This window comes from Haliotis rufescens, unplaced genomic scaffold, assembly GCF_023055435.1.
Source record: "Haliotis rufescens isolate VD_foot unplaced genomic scaffold, xgHalRufe1.0.p SCAF_70, whole genome shotgun sequence".
Lineage (NCBI taxonomy): Eukaryota > Metazoa > Mollusca > Gastropoda > Lepetellida > Haliotidae > Haliotis > Haliotis rufescens.
Genome location: NW_025964362.1, coordinates 1,639,643 through 1,659,298, shown reverse-complemented (window position 1 = coordinate 1,659,298; position 19,656 = coordinate 1,639,643). Strand labels below are relative to the sequence as shown.

The following is a 19,656-nucleotide window of genomic DNA, read 5'->3' as shown; positions in this document are numbered from 1 at the left end:
CCATCTATTGGCGAAGTAGTAAAGGGGCATAACTGAGGAATGTTGGCCAAAGTTAAGGACTCAATTTCAAGAGGTCAGAGTTCATAGTATCCTTTGTGAAAGTAGGTCAAAACATCGTCACAGTCAACAGTTTCTTACAATACAACAGGTGACTCAACACTCGTGACATTTGTTCCGGGTACAGAAAGCTTCGTGATGCGCTGTCGTGTTTCTCACGTTGTATGGACCTGTTCAGGAAGTGGGATGTGTATACACTATTAGACCGCGTAATCTGAGCTATCTAACCACATGATCATTAGCACGACTATTACGAATACGCTTGTGACAGTGTACTTCGCCTGAGTAGCGTGTCTGTTTACCACATCGCCGACCAGGTAACGGCGACTTCTTTCAATATGGCCTTCTTTCGCCAGCTCCGGCTGCTTATGTGGAAGAATTCCCTTCTACAACGCAAAAAGATTTGTGTGACTGTTTTTGAGATTCTTCTACCTCTCCTTTTTGCGGGAATATTTTTCAGCATGAGATTTCTAGTTCCTATAGAACACGAACCGGCAAGTATCTACCCACCTTCGGTCGTGGCCCGAGGCTTCGACGATTTTTATGAGGGAACTCAGATATTGTACTGGCCTAACAATACACTCATCAATGGCTTGATGACTGACGTGAATGCTACTGTAATTAACAACACACATTATCAACGTAAGTACAGCCTGAAGTATTACCATGCTATTTCAACTGACAAAATTGGAACTATGTAATAAAAAATGAAAAATTCATGACTTTTGTCCTGATGGTGGATTATTGCTCAATGTATAAAACTGCTGACACAGTGGAATGCTATACGCAGGGATTAAATGTCAAGGAGACATTTAAGTATTCGAGTATTAAAAAAGTAACTTAAGCTGAAGGAAAAAAATACACCAGTGAGCATTTGACATTACCGATAGAAGGACGATATACCGTTAAGATTTACCTCCCTTGATTGTAATATTCAAATGTTCTAACACAGGGCAGTGCACTAATCAAGGGATTTGTGTATCGGCTTTGTAAAGTCAAGAAGCCATGACTCGTATTTCCTGTCATCCATGGAATGTCTTTTTCCTGTCGAGCAGTATATAGAGAATCTCACCCTCGTGTCTTTTGATATCAAATATATCAACACGAGTTGATAAAAGTGGAAAAATTCCGAGGCTTGCCGAGGATTTTTGCGACTTTTATCAACGAGTGTCGGCTGAGTCTGAGTGGGATATTCATGTTAAACTGCGGAATGGTATCTCAGTGACAAGCACTATAAATCGGCATTAGTCCGGACTAGTACAAGCAGCCACACACACAGGTGGTAGCATACCTAGCCCCGGGGGGCACGGGGGGCCCAGTCGTCTGAGGCGCCGCGGTTCGCTGTGCAGAGTTGCGTCCCTCGGGCACATCAGAAACATATGATTGTAGGTTCGAATCCCGGTTCACCCCGATTATGTTTCTAGGTTTGTCAGCACCATACCCGTGCTCGTGGGTTTCGTCGAAGTGGTAAACGTATGATGCCTGCATCACTTCGGGCTTTCCTCCCACATTGAGCTGACACGCCTTGATATAAATGGAATACTGTTAAAAGCGGCGTTAAACCCAACTCACTTACCAATCTCCGTGGTGTCTTTAGATCCACTATGTCATACTGAAGGGTGTTTGACGCCACAGGCAGTAATATTCAAGCTATATCACCGTCAGCGGTCGAATCTGGGCCAGGCATGAGCATGAGACTAACTGGGGACCTATTCTCCAGGAATCCCAATGGGCTTCATTCAACCATATACATATGTTACATAAACATTAAGGTGACGGTCTTGTTTCAGATACACATTCGTTCAAAGGGTTTTCCGCCAGAAAAGACATGTTGGAATACTTCAGCATGAATTCTAACAATATTCCCTTTGCTGTTGAGTTTGAGAACGTTGCAAAGACAGACACGGTTTTGCCCAGGGAAGTGCTGCTCGCCATACGCCCCATATCGTATGAATACGACAACTGGCACACAAGAGATACCTTCCCTTTCATGGATTCAGGAACACCACGTTACGCCGGCAATCCTGGTAAGTAGTTCGTCAAAATCTGTATTATTTGGTAAATTTAATTATTCCTGATGCAAAACTACTTATGAATTGGAGCTTTAGTTCTACATTCAATCACCCAGTGAATACTCATGGTTCGGGACATGGATGTGGCAAGACCCAGACATTGAACGGCAATACTACCGTCACACACAAAAGGTGACACAATGCCATAGGGCTACAAAACAACAACGCATCAACAAAATATTTTTTCCACGACACAAACAATGAACAAAAAAAAAGAGCACACGACATGACACGTCAAAGGGGAGGTGAAATGGGGATTTACGACGCGTTCAAGATTATTGAAATAATACAGCATCGTTCATGCACGTGTGTTTAGCTGCTTGTGCTAGTCCGAACGTATGTCGCTTTTATAGTGTTAGTCCGCTGTGATATCAGTGAGTGAGTGGGTTGTGTTTAACGCTGCTTTTAACAGTATTCCAGTTATATCACGGCGTGTCAGCTAATGTGGGAGGAAAGCCCGAAGTGATGCATGTCTCAGACGTTTACCACTTCGGTGAAACCCACGAGCACGGGTATGGTGCTGACAAACCTAGAAACCTAATCGGGGCGAACCGGGATTCGAACCCACAATCATAGGTTTCTGGCGTGCCCAAGGGACGCAACTCTGCACAGCGAATCGCGGCGCCTTAGACGACTGGGCCACCCGTGCCCCCTCGCTGTAACATCAAGTGGCAGTTTAACATGAATACCCCACTTAAACATTGTATTCTGACTCCGAGCCGGCCAGTTTATATTTTATCTTCTGAATTCCCAGCCCCAGGCGCGGGTAACAACAAATACATTTTAACGTCTTTGGCATGACGAGGCAAGGAGATCGAAACCACGACTTCCCGTTCGTGAACAATCCGGGGAAATAATGTGTAAAAATATTGTACCTTTGGTAAAACATATTGTATTACTTTGTAAATGTAATTTTTGATTATGTACATTTAACTTTGATATTAATTATTAATTGGAGCTTCAACTACGTGAATCTTCGAGGCACAGGATATGGATGTTGCATAACCCAGACATTTAACGGCAATACTACCGCCTCGCAAAACACGTGACACAAATCCACTACATCATTGTTCCAAACACATCAACGACGATGAACATTACACGTAACACGACACATAACACTTATAACATCGTGATTCACATCAAAGGTGAGGAGAGGCGGGTTTTAACGAAATGGCGTTCAAGTTTAATGCATTTATTTAGCGACGTGCATGTTTAACGCCGCACTCAGCAATATTACAGCTATATGATGGCGGACTATAAATAATCAAGTCTGGACCAGACAGCCAAGTGATTGAAACCCTGAGCATCGATCCACGCAGTTGGGGGAATACGATGACATACATCAACCAAGTCAGCGATCCTGAACCCCCGATCCCCTTAGTGCCTTTTGCGACAAACATGGGTTCCTGAAGACTTGCCTCCACACAACCTTCGCAATTAAAAGCAACAAAGCCACTTCCATTACCTTAATAATTCAAAAGAGTACAAACTACGATTACGACTGCATCATGAGCACGTTTAATTAGTAATGATCATACGTGTTCGCAAAAGGTTTAGCGTATCCTGCCCCGGTGGCATTCATCACAGACACATGCAAAGGCAAGTCAAATGTTCCCTTGAACACACGAACATACAGTAGGGTATTGCATCGCACGCATTGTGGCTACTGATGCGTCAAGTCCTCCACATGTTTACCTTAAAACACTTTAAAAGCCCTTTCTAGGCCTTCAATGCTGTCCCGCAAACAACTTTTGACGGTCTTTAAAATCATACCCAGTTTTTGAAACATACCACATTCCATCAACAGATGTATCCTTGTATTTTCCTTGTATCAAAATTCATGTTCCTATTTTCAGACTACACGAACTTCATGACTGTCCAGCTTCTTCTATATGAAGCTATCATCAAACAACTCACCCCAAACTCAACTGATGTAATCAAGCAGCTGAATGTTCAGCTGATGCAAATGCCATTCCCGCCCTATATCGATGACACCATGATTCAGCTGCTGCAGTACATGTTTCCGGTGTTGCTGATGCTGAGCTTCATCCTGATGGCAATCCAGACAACGAAGGGAGTTGTTTACGAGAAGGAAAGAAAACTGAAAGTAAGCTTACGACCGCAGTTTCTATGCTAAAAATCGGACATATATGGATAGAGCCTGAGTGAGTTAAACGTCACATTATTTCACATTATTAAACGGCATTATTTCAGCCATAGATAGATAATGAGTGAGTATGGTTTTACGCCGCTTTTAGCAATATTCCAGCAATATCACCACGGGCGACACCAGAAATGGGCTTCACACATTGTACCCATGTCGGGAATCGAACCCAGGTCTTCGGCGTGACGGGCGAATGCTTTAACCACTAGGCTACCCGACCACCCCCATAGATAGATAGATAGATAGATATATGGTTTATCATTGAATAAAACTAAAAGAAACCTAAGGAAGAGATTATATGGATGTCAACTTGTTTATTATGAGGAACACAACGTATCGGAGTATTTGCTTACTCCTTCATCAGGTGAAAATGATGTGTTCCTCATAATAAACAAGTTGACATCCATATATTTTCTTCCTTATGTGAATCACGTCTAAATGCCTTTCAAAGACCTAAAAGAAACCTAAGTTTAAGAACGATTTACTTCACGAGGAAAACGTCACGTGAGTCACAACTATTATAACTGGCTGTATTGGGGTCCAACGCCCCTTGATCAACAATTATAATCGGGAGAATCAAAGATTCATACCCAGCGGATCCTTTTACTTATTCAAATGTCAAGACTTGACTTCATCCATCTATGTCACTGCAGGCATCCACGAAACTGATGGACCAACACAATGAAGTAACACAATGATCGTGGATCTTTCACCAGTTTATCCAATTTCGAATATTAAAACTTGACCACATCATCTATTTCTCCACAGGAGTCCATGAAGCTGATGGGTCTGAGTGCTGCAGCTCACTGGACTTCTTGGTTCCTGACCATCTTTATATATGTGGTAATAGTCATGGTCCTGTACGCTCTGTTGTGTGGCATTAATGTCAGTGGAAATGGAGCCGCTCTGGCCAAATCAGATCCCTCCCTGTTCTTTGTGTTCCTCCTCTGTTACGGCGTCTCCATCATCTCCTACTGCTTCATGATCAGCGTCTTCACTCAAAGAGGTAAATGTGTTTCAGTAGTTATTGGTTATACGTTACGTTCAAAGTACAGGATCGTAGCGTTTGAATTACGTTTGTGTGAAGATAATTGTTTTACACAAATCAACTGTTGTAAATATAAATGTTCACTGGATATCTTCTTTTGTCCGTTTGTTGTTTAACGCCGCAATCCAGCTATATGACGGCGGTCTTAAAATAATCGTGTCTTTACCAGGCAATCCAATGACTGACATCATGAGCATGATCAATGCAATTGGGATTATTACATAAGATGACATGCATCAACCAAGGCAGAGAAGTCTGCCCGTTACGACAAACATGGGTTGTTGAAGACCAGTTCTAACCCGGATATTCATGGGCCGGATATCTTGATATAAAGATATAAATGTACCCTGAAAAAGCTCCTTAGAAAACTCTTAACAAATAATTTGACTGGTATGATTGTCACAAGAGGGCGTTTCAATTTCCTGCAAGGCATTGACGTGAACGTTTTGAATGAACGCGGAAATGTAATAAAACATACTAAATCTTTTTCTTCCTTATAATTCAGCAAATATCGGAGCAGCAATCAGCGGGATCGTGTTCTTCATATCCTATTGCCCGTACTTCTACCTGCAGATCACATACCAGACAATGTCCAGGCCAGCTAAACTGGCTTCCTGTCTCCTGTTTAATGTGGGAATGGCGTTTGGTGCAAATGTCATATCACTCTATGAAGGAGCTGGTAGTTATATTCCGATCTGGTTGAATATTTAAGAGGCACTATCTAATATCTCACACTGTTACACTACAAAAATATAAATATGTCATCGATGTGAATCTTAATTGAAAAGGTCTTATATCTGTCAGATAGTTTAACATACCATACATATAATATCTGACAGGGGCACATTCTGTGATCTGTCAAATTGCTTTCATACCGTGTTTTAAACCATCTTGACATATAGATTTCATTTCCTGCAGGTTCTGGTGCGCAGTGGTCTAATTTTCACGAACCTGCCACTATAGATGACAACCTCTCCTTGCTGGACACCATGTTGATGTTGCTAGGCGACACGGCAATCCACCTCCTCATCACCTGGTATATGGACAATGTGTGGCCAGGGGAGTTTGGTGTACCGAGACCACTCTATTTCCCTTTCACTGTAAGTACATGAAGCATTTCAAGCAACATACATCACTGTAGGAATGACCTACTTTATACTACTCTGAATCAATTCAAACAACCTGAGGCATGGTCACGATAAAAAAACGCCAGATAATCAGTCTCGATTATCTTCCACTGGGCGTTAACGGGTAACTGGCGGCGAATTAACACCGGGTGTTCACGAAAAGGGTCAGACTGTCCTGCCATACCGGTTACACCCGCCACTCGCACATCTGGTTTGTTTGTTGCGTGATGTCGCACACCAGTACTCCTGAAGTACGATGCCACTGAGGCATTACCAGTACAAACAACTAGCCCAACCGAAATCAATAGAACTTTGAGCAACTCTACCAAGTTTCATGCAACAGTTGTAATTTCGGGGATTGGACATCTTCCCGAGGCAAGGGAGGTAACTGACTATAAAAGTGCAGTTCCCACCCTTGCCGAACTAGGCTGGTATTATGGAGTTACATTTTGGCTGGACTAACGAGTCTATGCATAGTCCAATCAAAATCGCGCAACGAAATCGGAATCCGGTTCGTAAACTGTCGTGCAGATTTCGGTCGAGTGCGGGATTTGCAAAGCAAGTGCACCGCCAACTCGTTGTCAACAGATATTTTCCAAACCTTTTCATGTTTTTAATCAAGGTGCTCGCGTGATTTGATGTACTTCGCGATATAAGACCCCTTTTATAACGATATAGATCTTCGATCGATCAGATCGTCTTGACTGGGCGCCGCCATTTTGGTTGAAACAAATGCAAGTGATGGAATCGGATTGGTCCATAGGAGAGGCTGAGAAGGGACATAACCGGTAATAGTCACTGGGGGCGCTACGATCGAGCCCAGGAATTCAAGTCTAGTTCGGCAAAGGTGGAAACTGGACTTTTAAAGTCAGTTAACTCTCTTGCCTCGGGAGGATGGGGATTGAAAGGTCCTGTGGTATATATGTATATCCACCAGGAAATATGATGTATATCCACCAGGAAATATGACCATCTTATTACATATCTGAAAGCACCATCACAATATTGAGTGATCATACCTGAACACTGAGTTGAGAGACACCATTTGGTATCTCTAATACAGTAAACTACGGTTATAACGAACTCAAAGGGACTGCTAATTTTAGTTCGTAATAGCCGTAGTTCGTTATAAGCATATATACAGATTATATTCAACAAATGGCCTGACTGAAAACTAAGTTCGTTATATCGGTCAATTCGTTATAAGAGTGTTCGTTATAAACGTAGTATATTGTATATTCAAATATTATTTGTTGAACCAGAGAACATACTGGTGTGGAACAAAGCAGATAAAAGATGATTATTCGACTGTTGGACATTGGGATGAGAAGCACTTTGAGAAGGAACCAAGTGGATTGACCACTGGAATATCTATCAATAACCTAAAAAAGGTATGTATAAAAAGGACGGTGAAAGGTCGTACGGATTGATAACATTTGTTCTTGTGATATTAATATTACAATTTTCAAGACTGAACATGTATTCGATGTACACCGGAAACACATTCATCATATACCACCCCACCTATCCTATGTGGGCGATTGTGTAGTAGTTAAAGCTTTGCTCGTAACGCCGAAGACCCAGATTCCTTTCCCTACATGGGTACGATGTCTGAAGCCTATTTCTGGTCTTCCCCCGTCGCCGTATTGCTGCAATGGTGTTGAAGCGGCATAAAAACACACTCACACACGCACTCACTATTTTTCATGTGTTTTACCGTTGCTAAGTAACCACCAACCATCATGTTGATTGATATGCACCTGCTCTGTTACTTTGATGTCTTGAACTGTTTTACATTTATATGATATATTTCCTGGAAGGTTTTCGGCTCCGGGTCTAAGCAAAAGGTAGCTGTGGACGGGATGAGTCTCAACATGTTCGAGGGTCAGATCTCTGTTCTCCTGGGTCACAACGGCGCTGGAAAAACTACAACCATGTCTGTTCTGACAGGTACATTAAAGAAACTTGTTCATTGTGCTATGTAGCAAAGTTACACAGTGGTATATGAAATACATTCAACACTGCTAGCAACAGATTCATCACACACTCAATTGAGTAGGGTTTTTGTATATTAAGGTATTTTGTGGGATAACGGGCTGACCCTTTCATATTTAGGATTCTTTTAGAATTCAAGGATATATTGTCATAAAGGCCAAAAGACCCAAAGTACATACATGTTGAAGGTCACATGACTCACAACAACGCAGACCATTAGCAGCACACATGGTAAGATAAGATTGGTTTGTTCGTTATTTAACGCCACACTTAGCAATGATACAGCTATTACGTTTGTGTGAAGATAATTGTTTTACACAAATCAACTGTTGTAAATATAAATGTTCACTTGATATCTCTTTTGTCCGTTTGTTGTTTAACGCCGCAATCCAGCTATATGACGGCGGTCTGTAAATAATCTACACCAGACAATCTAGTGATTGATATCATGAGCATCAATCCACGCCATTGGAATACGATGACATGCATTAACCAAGTCAGCGAGCCTGACCACTAGTCGACTCTTACGACAAGCATAGTTGCCTTTTACGGCAAGCATGGGGGGTTACTGAAGACCTATTCTACCCGGGCCTTGAGTATATTAAGCTCACAGGTGATTTCTTATTTGAAATAAATGATAAGCATATGTTGCAATGTTCAAATTCATCTCATGTCACGGTTTAAAAATATGTTTACAAATATTTACTTATTTAGAGGACAACTGAAGATTCTGCGCCCTTCATTTTTAAGCAAATTACATAATGGACTCAATCATCTAAATTATCAGAGAAGTATTTCTTACGTATTTCAGGACACCAAGTATATTATTACCAATTTAAGTTTTAATAATGCAGTTCTATACTTAGAAATATTATTATAGTTCCCACGTCGAAAACGTGATTTAAATTGTGTATAAAATCATAAAGAGGGGTTCGAGACCATTGATTACTGCTAATCTTGAAAATTACAATCTCTAACTCGTTGTTTAAATAGCTGGTCTTGTTTTAGTTCTTGTAGCTGTGCGCCTGTTATCCGTGTTTGTGTTTGTACTTGTATTTTATATTGAGTTCAGTGGATTTTTTTTTAAAACATATCAGTTGTTTCAGGTAATAATGGAACATTGATTTTGCTGTCAAGAAATTATGTCTTGAAATTTCAGATAATACTTACATTCCTTGTGACCTCGTGTGAATTTAATATCTTATAAAATTGTGTTTATGTCGTCTGTGATTTCACGCTGGTATGGATACTTTATATTGCGTGAAATGTACACAAAACCTGTCCATGTAATCTGACAGGAAGGTTAAATATAGTATTATTTGGTAATCAATCCAAACCATTACCATTCCGCATTCGTATTAGGCATCACTTGGTGCATCCTCATTTCTTAACTGGAATAAGAAACAAAGTGACACTTTTATAATTTGAAGGTTTTATACCTGCTTCTGGAGGCACCGCCATTGTGAACGGTTACGACATTAACAACGACATCCAGAGTGTCCGACAGAGTCTAGGTCTCTGTCCTCAACACAACATCCTGTTTGACAGTCTGACCGTTCAGGAACATCTCGAGTTCTTTGCCTGTGTAAGTTTAAACTGTTTTCTGTCGGGGTATGACATGTGAGGTATTTTCAAAATACAAGGTCCGTTATGTTCAGTACTATTTATATGAAAATTGAACATGTACCGTTAAAGATATAAGAGATCGTATTCATTCTCGTGGAAAGATAACTGATGAATGTTGAAAGTTTTTTGGTTGGTTGAATATTTCAAACTTGGTGTTTTTTTAAGTGCTGGTTAGACATGATTAAATTATATTGGCAGAATGTCAGCACAGTGCATTTACTTTTATCCTTAGAATAGACATACATTATGATTGAACGAACGAGATTTTGTTCGTAGAAGAGGTATTATTGTGTAAACGAGACATCCAAGTCAACAGTCAACATTTATTGCACAATCTTTTTTATAGTTGAAAGGTTGTCCAAGTACCGATGTTAAAACCGAAGTTGACACTACCATCAATGAAGTTGGCCTGAGTTTAAAGAAACGCACCCAGTCTCAGCATCTATCTGGAGGGCAGAAGAGGAAGCTTTCTGTTGGCATTGCTCTGATTGGAGGCTCGAAGGTATGTCATCAAAAGCACACGCAAAGCTTCCTGTGTAAACGCATTTGTCTTTGTACCAAATTATTTATTGTGTATGATATATGATTATAGATCGTGATCTTAGACGAGCCTACTTCCGGTATGGATCCTGCAGCCAGGAGACAGACATGGGACATCTTCCAGAGGAACAGACAGGGCCGGACAATGCTGCTGACCACTCACTTCATGGACGAAGCTGACGTTCTCGGCGACCGCATCGCCATCATGGCAGAAGGGGTGGTCAAGTGCTGTGGGACATCGTACTTCCTGAAGAAACTCTATGGCATGTGATGTTCCAAAAAACTTTGCACATTATTCATGACAGCTTATACAAAATGTAACCTGACCTACCTGCAACATGTATCAGTACTTGAAAAAACACACCGTCTGTACAGTTGTTATAACGTTATGTCGGGTTACGTTTGTGATAGAACATAGAATTATTTTACTTATGACGTGTTTGTAATATACTACCACGTGTTTCCCAGCGCTGCAGAAAAACAAACTTTCTAAGGTGTCATTCCGTCGTTTCAGGAGCTGGCTACCACCTGGTGATGGTGAAGGAACCCACCTGTCAGGTGGCATCAGTGACGGCAGTTGTCCAGCAACACGTCCCTACAGCAGTCATGGAGAGTGAGATCAATGCTGAACTCTCCTACCTGCTGCCTGATGACCAGTCAGCCAAATTTGCTGCTCTCTTCACAGAAATTGAAAGTCGGGCAAAGGAACTGGGTATTACCAGTTTCGGTACATCCGCCACAACCATGGAAGAGGTGTTTCTAAAGTAAGTGACCAAGTGAATTTTGTTTAAGGCTGCAGTCAGCTTTTGTCTGCCTATGTTATTTTAAATAGTAAATATGTAAATAATAGTGTCGGTCAGACCTGTCGTTGACAGGACGATCAGCGTTCAACCAAGTAGGGTAAAACTCAATAAACTAAATAACACATTGCAAATATCCTACCATCATTATTAACTATGGGCATATTCTTGGGAAAAAAAGGAAGGATCACCTGTCATATTATTTTTGCTCTTCACTGTAATGGATATGAATATTTATGTCATACATAACAGCAGAGGTTATGTGTCTTAAAAACTTATATTTTATTAGTATACAAAGACATGTATAAATACAAGCTTTAATTTAAATTAGCTCAGTATGGAAAATATTTCACTGAATTTTCCTCTTTGATAGGGCTGGTGAAGAGGAGCAAGTTGAAGAGCAAGGTTATGACAACGACTCAGTGGGATCCACAGACAACTTGTTATGTAACGGCGGCTACAATCATCAAGCTACAGGGTTGGCGGGAATTTTAGGTATATAAATATACACTGTCGCATGTCAATATTCCAGCTATATGACGGAGGTCTGTAAATAATCGAGTCCGGAACAGACAATCCGGTGATTGATAGCATTAGCATAGATCCACAATCACCCAAGTCAGTGAGCCTGACCACCCGATCACGTTAGTCGTCTCTTACAAATATTAATGGAAGGACCATTAGATATTCGAGGGGGGGGGGGGGGGGGGTCCTTGGGGGATATCAAATTGGGGTGGGGATGATGGGAAGGGGCTGTGATTTCATATCGAGATTAGATTTATTTTCATCTGCAGCTACAAAATCAGATATTCTTTTTAATCTTTGAGCATACAGGGTTTTTTTTAACAAATACACCTGGGAACAATGTGGCAGGCATTGTGGAATTTTTGAATCCATACTTCATACAATTTATGATGTTGCGACTACACGAGACTTTGCAATGAAGGTAAATTTTACTTCACAAAATATCCCTTCATAGATAATGGATCTAGCTTTAATTCGTGTTTTATTGTTTTTCTAATGAAGAGAATGATTAACAGCTGATTGAATGAGGCTTACGTGGGATGAAAATTCAATTATGAAAACCAAATGCATAGGTAAATGACGCAGTAACTTACATGTTGTGATCAATAATACATATAATGCACATTTCAGAACATTTCCATCACCCTATGAACATTCTATTAAATAGTTGTCTCCCCTGAATACGATAAATAATCACTCGCATGTAATATTTTTTGTTGGTCCAGAATTCAATGAGGGGTTCATCAAAACCAAAGGTGTAATGTTGGAGCTGTCTCGCTTCAGAGGAATGTTTGTGAAGAAGGCTCTTCACACATGGAGGAATAGGACCATCACCATTGTCCAGCTTCTGTTGCCTGTCATATTTACTATTGTTGCTCTGGTTGTCGGCCAGATAAATTTTGGAAGAGAGGCTGACGTTCCACTGACTCTGGACTTGAAACCATTCAAAGGAACATTTGTCCCATATCTTGATGGTCCAACGACAGGAGACCTGGGATCGCTGCCACAGGAGTATGCCAAGGCATACAGTGATCAGTTCAGGGGAACTGTCAACAAAGTCGAGAAAGTTGATCTGTCAAAGTATCACAATGTAACAAATTATTTCTTAGCAAGAGCAAGAGACCTTGGCATCGGTGGATACAACAAGAAAATGATCATCGGAGCACAGTTTAAATCTAGCCAAGGCGTAATTGGTTTTTTTAATAGCCAGCCTTACCATGGTCAACCCATAGCTTTGTCTTTCATGATGAATGCAATACTCAAACATTTTACATCTCAGGATCATTCGATCACCACAATCAACAACCCACTTCCTTTTGATGCAAAGAGATCATCGGATGACATAGAGGGACTTGCAACTACACTTGGCTTTTCTATTGCTTTTTGTCTCCTGTTTGGTATGGCCTTCCTAACTTCATCCTTCGTGTACTTCCTCATCAAGGAGAGACTGGTTGGCGCCAAACATCTTCAGATTGTTAGTGGAGTTGGACCATTTGTCTTCTGGTTGTCCAACTTTGTCTGGGACTACATCAACTACCTGATTCCATCCCTGTTGCTGCTGGTTGTGTTTGCAGGATTCCAGTCGCCAGCATATACAGAAGATGGGAGATTAGGCATCGTGTTCCTCATCCTGCTTGTGTATGGTTTGGCAGTTCTGCCCTTCATGTATGCTCTTCAGAATATGTTCAAGTCCCCTCCTACCGGAATGGTTGTCATCATCATCTTGAATATCATCACAGGTAAACATGTTATTATATTGTATAGAAACCGTAAAGAAATGTTGCCCTTACAAAACATGTAGTGCATTAGCACTAGGCTTTAAGTATAATCTTATGTTGCTTCAAAGAAACCAAACGTCTCGACTGTATCAAACGGTCTTTTTTTAGATCTGTGGGCGTTATGTTTATTCATGTCTCTATCATTTTGTTTTCAACAGGCTTGGCAACACTTTTGACAGTATTCATGCTGACCATAGTGGAAAAGAAAGCAGAAGCTGATACTGCAGACTGGGTGTTTCTACTGATATTTCCTCACTACAACTTTGGCAAGTCCTACATGGACATGTACAGCAACTATTTGTACCTGGATAGTTGCACCAAGCAAAACTACACTTTCCTTTGTGTGACATCGCCAAGTAATCCATGTTGCATACACAACGGTGGGTTAATATAGTCATTCCATATTTGATATGCAAGATTTAGAAAGTGAGTTACAATTTACTGCTGCATTGGCATTTTTACTCTTTTAACAGACGAGGATAATTTGGTGAGTGAGGTGCTTGCTAGGCAGAAATACAGATAAAAGTGTAATTAAGAAAGGGCTTAATACAGATTATCGGAAAGCGCCAATAATGTTTTACCTATTCACAAGCTATAATTTCTATCAGGCCCTGGTGATAGAGGCCTACATTTTGTAAATAACAAATGTTTAAAATGTCAGAGTGTACTGTCTGCGCAATATGGAACATACAGAATAGTTGTTGTTGTTTTTGCAGGAACGTGTGGTGACTATTGCTATGAATTTACTGAAAACTTCCTCGATTGGGACTCTCCGGGAGTCGGACGCTATGTTGTCTTCATGCTGTTCCAGGCAGTGGTTTATATGTCTGTGACACTGTTCATTGAGTATCAGATACCGCAGAGAATCTGGTATGCCTTCAGACCACAGGAAACGGAAGAACCACAACCCGGTGCATCGTTCTTCAGTCCAATTCAACACGTTCCAGAGGATGGAGATGTTCTCAGTGAGAGGCAACGCATTGATGAATTACCCATTGGAATCGGGAACTCAGATGCACTGGTCCTGAAGGACGTTTACAAACGATACGGGAACTTCGTTGCTGTTGATCATCTGAGTGTGGGCATACCAGAGAAGGAGTGTTTTGGTCTCCTTGGACAAAACGGTGCAGGAAAGACAACCACATTTAAAATGATTACTGGAGATGTAATGCTGACACATGGAAATGTTTTCTTGCAGTCTTATGACATCAAGAATCATACACAAAAGGTAACAATGTTCTCAGTGTTTTGCATGCCATTGTGACGTTAATGACACCACTAATAAATCTGCCACTGACTTTGTATTATTTACACGCACGACACTCGTTATTGATGTTTACAAACAGACAAGGGATGGAGGAATGATTTTAGATAATAACTAGAATCTCACCCTCATGTCTACCAAGCTCAGATATATCAAGACTCGTTGATACATTGTAACATATGACAACTCAATGTCGATATGTTTGATCTCGTTTGACACGAGGATGAGATTCTATGTTCATACTGCAGTATATACCATTAGTGAATTGTGCTTTATGACGCTGTCAGCATCAGACCAGCTATATCACCGATGCCTGTAATCAAAATTGCCAATCCACTCATTAAAATGTTTTCTTGCGGCAGCATTTTGAAAGTATTCAAGAATCGAACTCAAAAGTTTGCACACTTCATAAGATACATTTTTAGTATACATGATGGTATACTTCTGACTAAATTATATGTTCACTTTTTACATTCGGGCAAAGAATCTGCTACATATGTTTCTCTTATTGATGACAGGTGCAGGAGAACATGGGCTACTGTCCCCAGTTTGATGCTCTGATTGACCAGATGACAGGAAGAGAGACTCTCACCATGTACGCCAGACTCAAGGGAGTGCCGGAGAGCTGCATCAAAGCCGTCTGTGACAACCTGCTGAATATCATGATGCTCAGGCAGTATTCAGACAAACCAACATCGGAGTACAGGTTGATTGCATTCAAACACATTATGTATATATCCAATCATCACTTGAGTCTTGTGAACAAACACTTCCGAAACACTTTGTAATAATTTATGAGATCATACTCAAGCCAAACATGTTGAAATTCTTTTATTTCTTAACTTGCTACCTTATGATATAACAAACGTTGTTTGATACAGTGGAGGCAACAAGCGTAAGCTGAGCACCGCTATCGCTCTGGTTGGAGACCCGGCCTTCATCATGCTGGATGAGCCGTCCACAGGGATGGACCCCAAGGCCAGGAGGCAGCTCTGGAACGTCCTGTCAAAGGTCCGGGAACGTGGTAGGACCCTCGTGCTCACGTCTCACAGGTTAGTGAAAAAGGTTTTAATTGATGTAAAGTTGCTGTAGACCTTAAAAGTTACCCTGCAATTAACATGGGTTCCTGACCTTTCAGCATGGAAGAATGTGACGCTCTTTGTACAAGAATTGCCATCATGGTGAATGGAAGATTTGTGTGTCTTGGAACACCACAACATTTGAAGACCAAATTCGGCCAGGGCTACACGCTGATAGCTAGGATGAAAACAGTTGAAACAGGAGTATCAGAAGAAAGGGCTCCCGCTTTAACTGAACCTCTGGTGAACTTCATCACAGCAACCTTTCCTGAAACCAAGGTGTTCGACGACCACCAGGGCTATGTTCACTTCCAAGTTCCTTACAACGCCGTCAGTCTCGCCCAGGTCTTCACGGTGATGGAACAATCCAAGGCGCAGTTCTCTGTCGAGGACTATTCAGTTCACCAAACTACCCTTGAACAAGTGTTCCTTTCATTTACACGTTCGCAAGTTCCACCAAAGGAGGATAAAACAAGCCGTTGCAAGAGACTATGCTGCTGCTGTTAAAAATATAATTATAGAGTATGGGGAATAACATCACAGTTGAGAAGTATTATCTGTTATATTATTACAACACATCCGGTGTAGAGACTTGGTCATGTGATGCCTAAGTACTCTAGATCATAGCTTAAATGTTTTCTCGTCCAGACATTTGTTTCCTGGTACAGAGAGTGACATATCAACATTCCATGGATGCCACCTATAAATTCCAATGTAGTTAAACGAAGGCATTTAATGTCAAGGTTTAACTCTTTTTTTTCACATTTGCATCAAAATGTATTACCTCATACATACATTACAGACATTCTGTCAGCATATGAATATGCCTCTTTGTATGTCGACATGACATGACATGTATGAGACAAAAGGGATGGTAATTTCTTTTCAGTTACTATTGTTATGAACTATTTAGAAACAATCTGTAATTATCACATATTCTCATTAAAGTTTCCAATGACAATTAAACATAAGATAAGTATCTAGAAGAAAGAAATGAAAAATATCAGATAATGCCATAAGAAAACAAACATTTGAAAGTAAACAGGGAAGTTTTATATTAAATGACTGTATCCCTCTCACAGCATCACAATATCACATTATTAATAAATGTTCTTGAATAAAAACCAATTTAGAAATTATATTTAGAAATTACAAGAAATGTAATCATGCAAAACTGTACTAGTCAACCACATTGTTGCCTACACTTCAGCTCCTGTTCTACACTGTAAATGTTCTTACTTAATGTTGAACCGCCTCCGTGGTCTAGAGGTAGAGCGTCCGCCCGGAGAGCGGAAGGTCCGGGGCTCGATCCCCGGCTGCGTCATACCAAAAGACGTTAAAAGATGGTACTTGTTGTTACCCTGTCTGGCGCTCGGCATTAAGGGGCTAAAACAAGGACTGGTCGGCTCGGAGTCAGTATACTGTGTCTGAGTGAGGTATTTTATGTTAAACTGCGGCATGGTATCTCAGTATGCTTGCACTATAAATCGGCATCAGTCCGGACTAGTACAAGCAGCCACACAAACGCGTACATGCACGTCGCTATGTAAATTGCAATAATCTTGGTCGCGACGTTAAACCCAATTTCACCTCACCTCACTTAATGTTGAGAAATAACTGTGTATGTCATGTTGGTGAGTCTAAAATGGGCAATATTCTTAAATATGTTACCATAATATAGTTTGATACAAATAATGCTTCTTCACAAACAACTTTTCTCAAAGTATTTATGAAGCAATCTATAATAAAAGTGTTGTTCGACTCTAGTTTTCGTTGATCACCTGTTCTCAAGGTTTGGGGACCCGTGAAGATCCGGGGTAAAATAGGTCTTCAGCAACCCATGCTTGCCGTAAAAGGCGACTTTGCTTGTCGTTAGAGGCGACTAACGGGATCGGGTGGTCAGGCTCGCTTACTTGTACATACATACATACATACATACATACATACATACATACATACATACATACATACATACATACATACATACATACATACATACATACATACATACATACATACATACATACATACATACATACATACATACATACATACATACATACATACATACATACATACATACATACATACATACATACATGCATGGGTTTCACCGAAGTGGTAAACGTCTAAGACCTGCATCACTTCGGGCTTTCCTCCCACATTAAGCTGACACGCCGCGATATAACTGGAATACTGTTAAAAGCGGCGTTAAACCGAACTCACTCACTCACTCACGGTATGGGTATACACCCATCTGTCTCAATAGATAACTGATGTGAGCAACAACGGAACTGTGCAATAGCATATCCGAATTTACTTGTTGTTATTGATATAAGGCTCAAAAGAAATTTGATTTTTGAACAATAAATAATGAAAGATCTGAGAACTACCCCACATCTCAGTATGCCAGACCTGTTGGTGGGTGACATTTAATCTACAAATAAATTCTGCTGTGAACGATTCCTGACTGTCAACTTTATGGTTTTCCCAAATAAATATATATTTTAAGGAGGGACTTAATCTTTGATGTCAAGTTGTTTTTTTCCATTGTTAAATGCCTGATATAACATTTCATTGGGTAAACATTGTTTTGGATACCGTGAACCTGGCGTTTATAACAATTCACAATAATATTTAATACAACTTTTAAACGCCACTATATAAAGTGGATATCTACCCCATTATCATCACATATCAAGCTGTATGGCATGTGGGTGTAACTGGACACCAGGTCCAGAGTTCTGTTCTATATCTCTTGCTAGATATCAATAAATCCTCTAAAAAGAAACGGGCTTAAAATGCACCTTTGTCGGACTCCGAGATTACTTAATATTACAGTAGGCGGATGGGATTAAATAGCCTTGATCGGTTCATTCGCAGGACGACGACCCCCTGTGTCGTATGAAAACAAACTAGCAAAAAGTGAGGTCGTCGTCCTGCGAATATTTTAATTCGCAGATCTAATTAAACAATGGGTATCGAGTATTTTAACAACTTGAGCAAGTAAAAACGTGGAATTGGATTTGAAACGAACGAAAGAAAGACAATTAGGGTGGAATATTGATTTATTTACAAATAATTTGAATGTATATGTACAAAATGACGTACATATAAGATTCACAAAAGTCATGGGCAATTAAGACAGTTTGAGAAGATGAGAGACTGAGTCAGCAAAGAAAGTTACGCTGACTTCATTCTTCAACCCCCTTGATCTTCCCATCCGCCGACTCATTAAGCAATAATCACTACACCTATAAACATATCCTGTTTAACTGGCTTCGTGTCCCATTGGCTTCCTCCTATCAATTCTCTGCCTATCATGTTGTTACAGTTTTATCCTTCTGTTGTCATCACTTACTGGTGTTATCCCACTCATGTATGCAATTGTTGTACCTGTTAATCCCTAACTGTGAATTCTCAACTACTACATATATTCTGTACAATGTTCCTCATTCAGTCTTGCTTGACAACGGTATAAGGATTTATACCGAAACGTCGCCTTAACAGTATTAAAGAAGTTGTTATCCATAAATTGGGTCTACTTTGTCATCCGTCAACTTCTAAGGAATACCTAT

General features: G+C 40.5%; 1 protein-coding gene across 1 annotated transcript; it reads left to right on the top strand.

Annotated features, from left to right (window-relative positions):
* Positions 1-175: 175 nt before the first annotated feature.
* LOC124135386 (phospholipid-transporting ATPase ABCA3-like) lies at positions 176-17,449 on the top strand. The gene is made up of 19 exons (XM_046500705.2): positions 176-699; positions 1,848-2,084; positions 3,989-4,239; positions 5,065-5,302; positions 5,850-6,023; positions 6,263-6,444; positions 7,734-7,862; positions 8,292-8,421; positions 9,897-10,051; positions 10,439-10,594; positions 10,685-10,895; positions 11,147-11,396; positions 11,806-11,927; positions 12,683-13,696; positions 13,894-14,115; positions 14,452-14,963; positions 15,518-15,705; positions 15,881-16,051; positions 16,138-17,449. The coding sequence occupies exons 1-19, from the start codon at positions 396-398 to the stop codon at positions 16,583-16,585; spliced, it is 5,094 nt and encodes a 1,697-aa protein (XP_046356661.2). The 5' UTR covers positions 176-395; the 3' UTR covers positions 16,586-17,449.
* Positions 17,450-19,656: the final 2,207 nt, after the last annotated feature.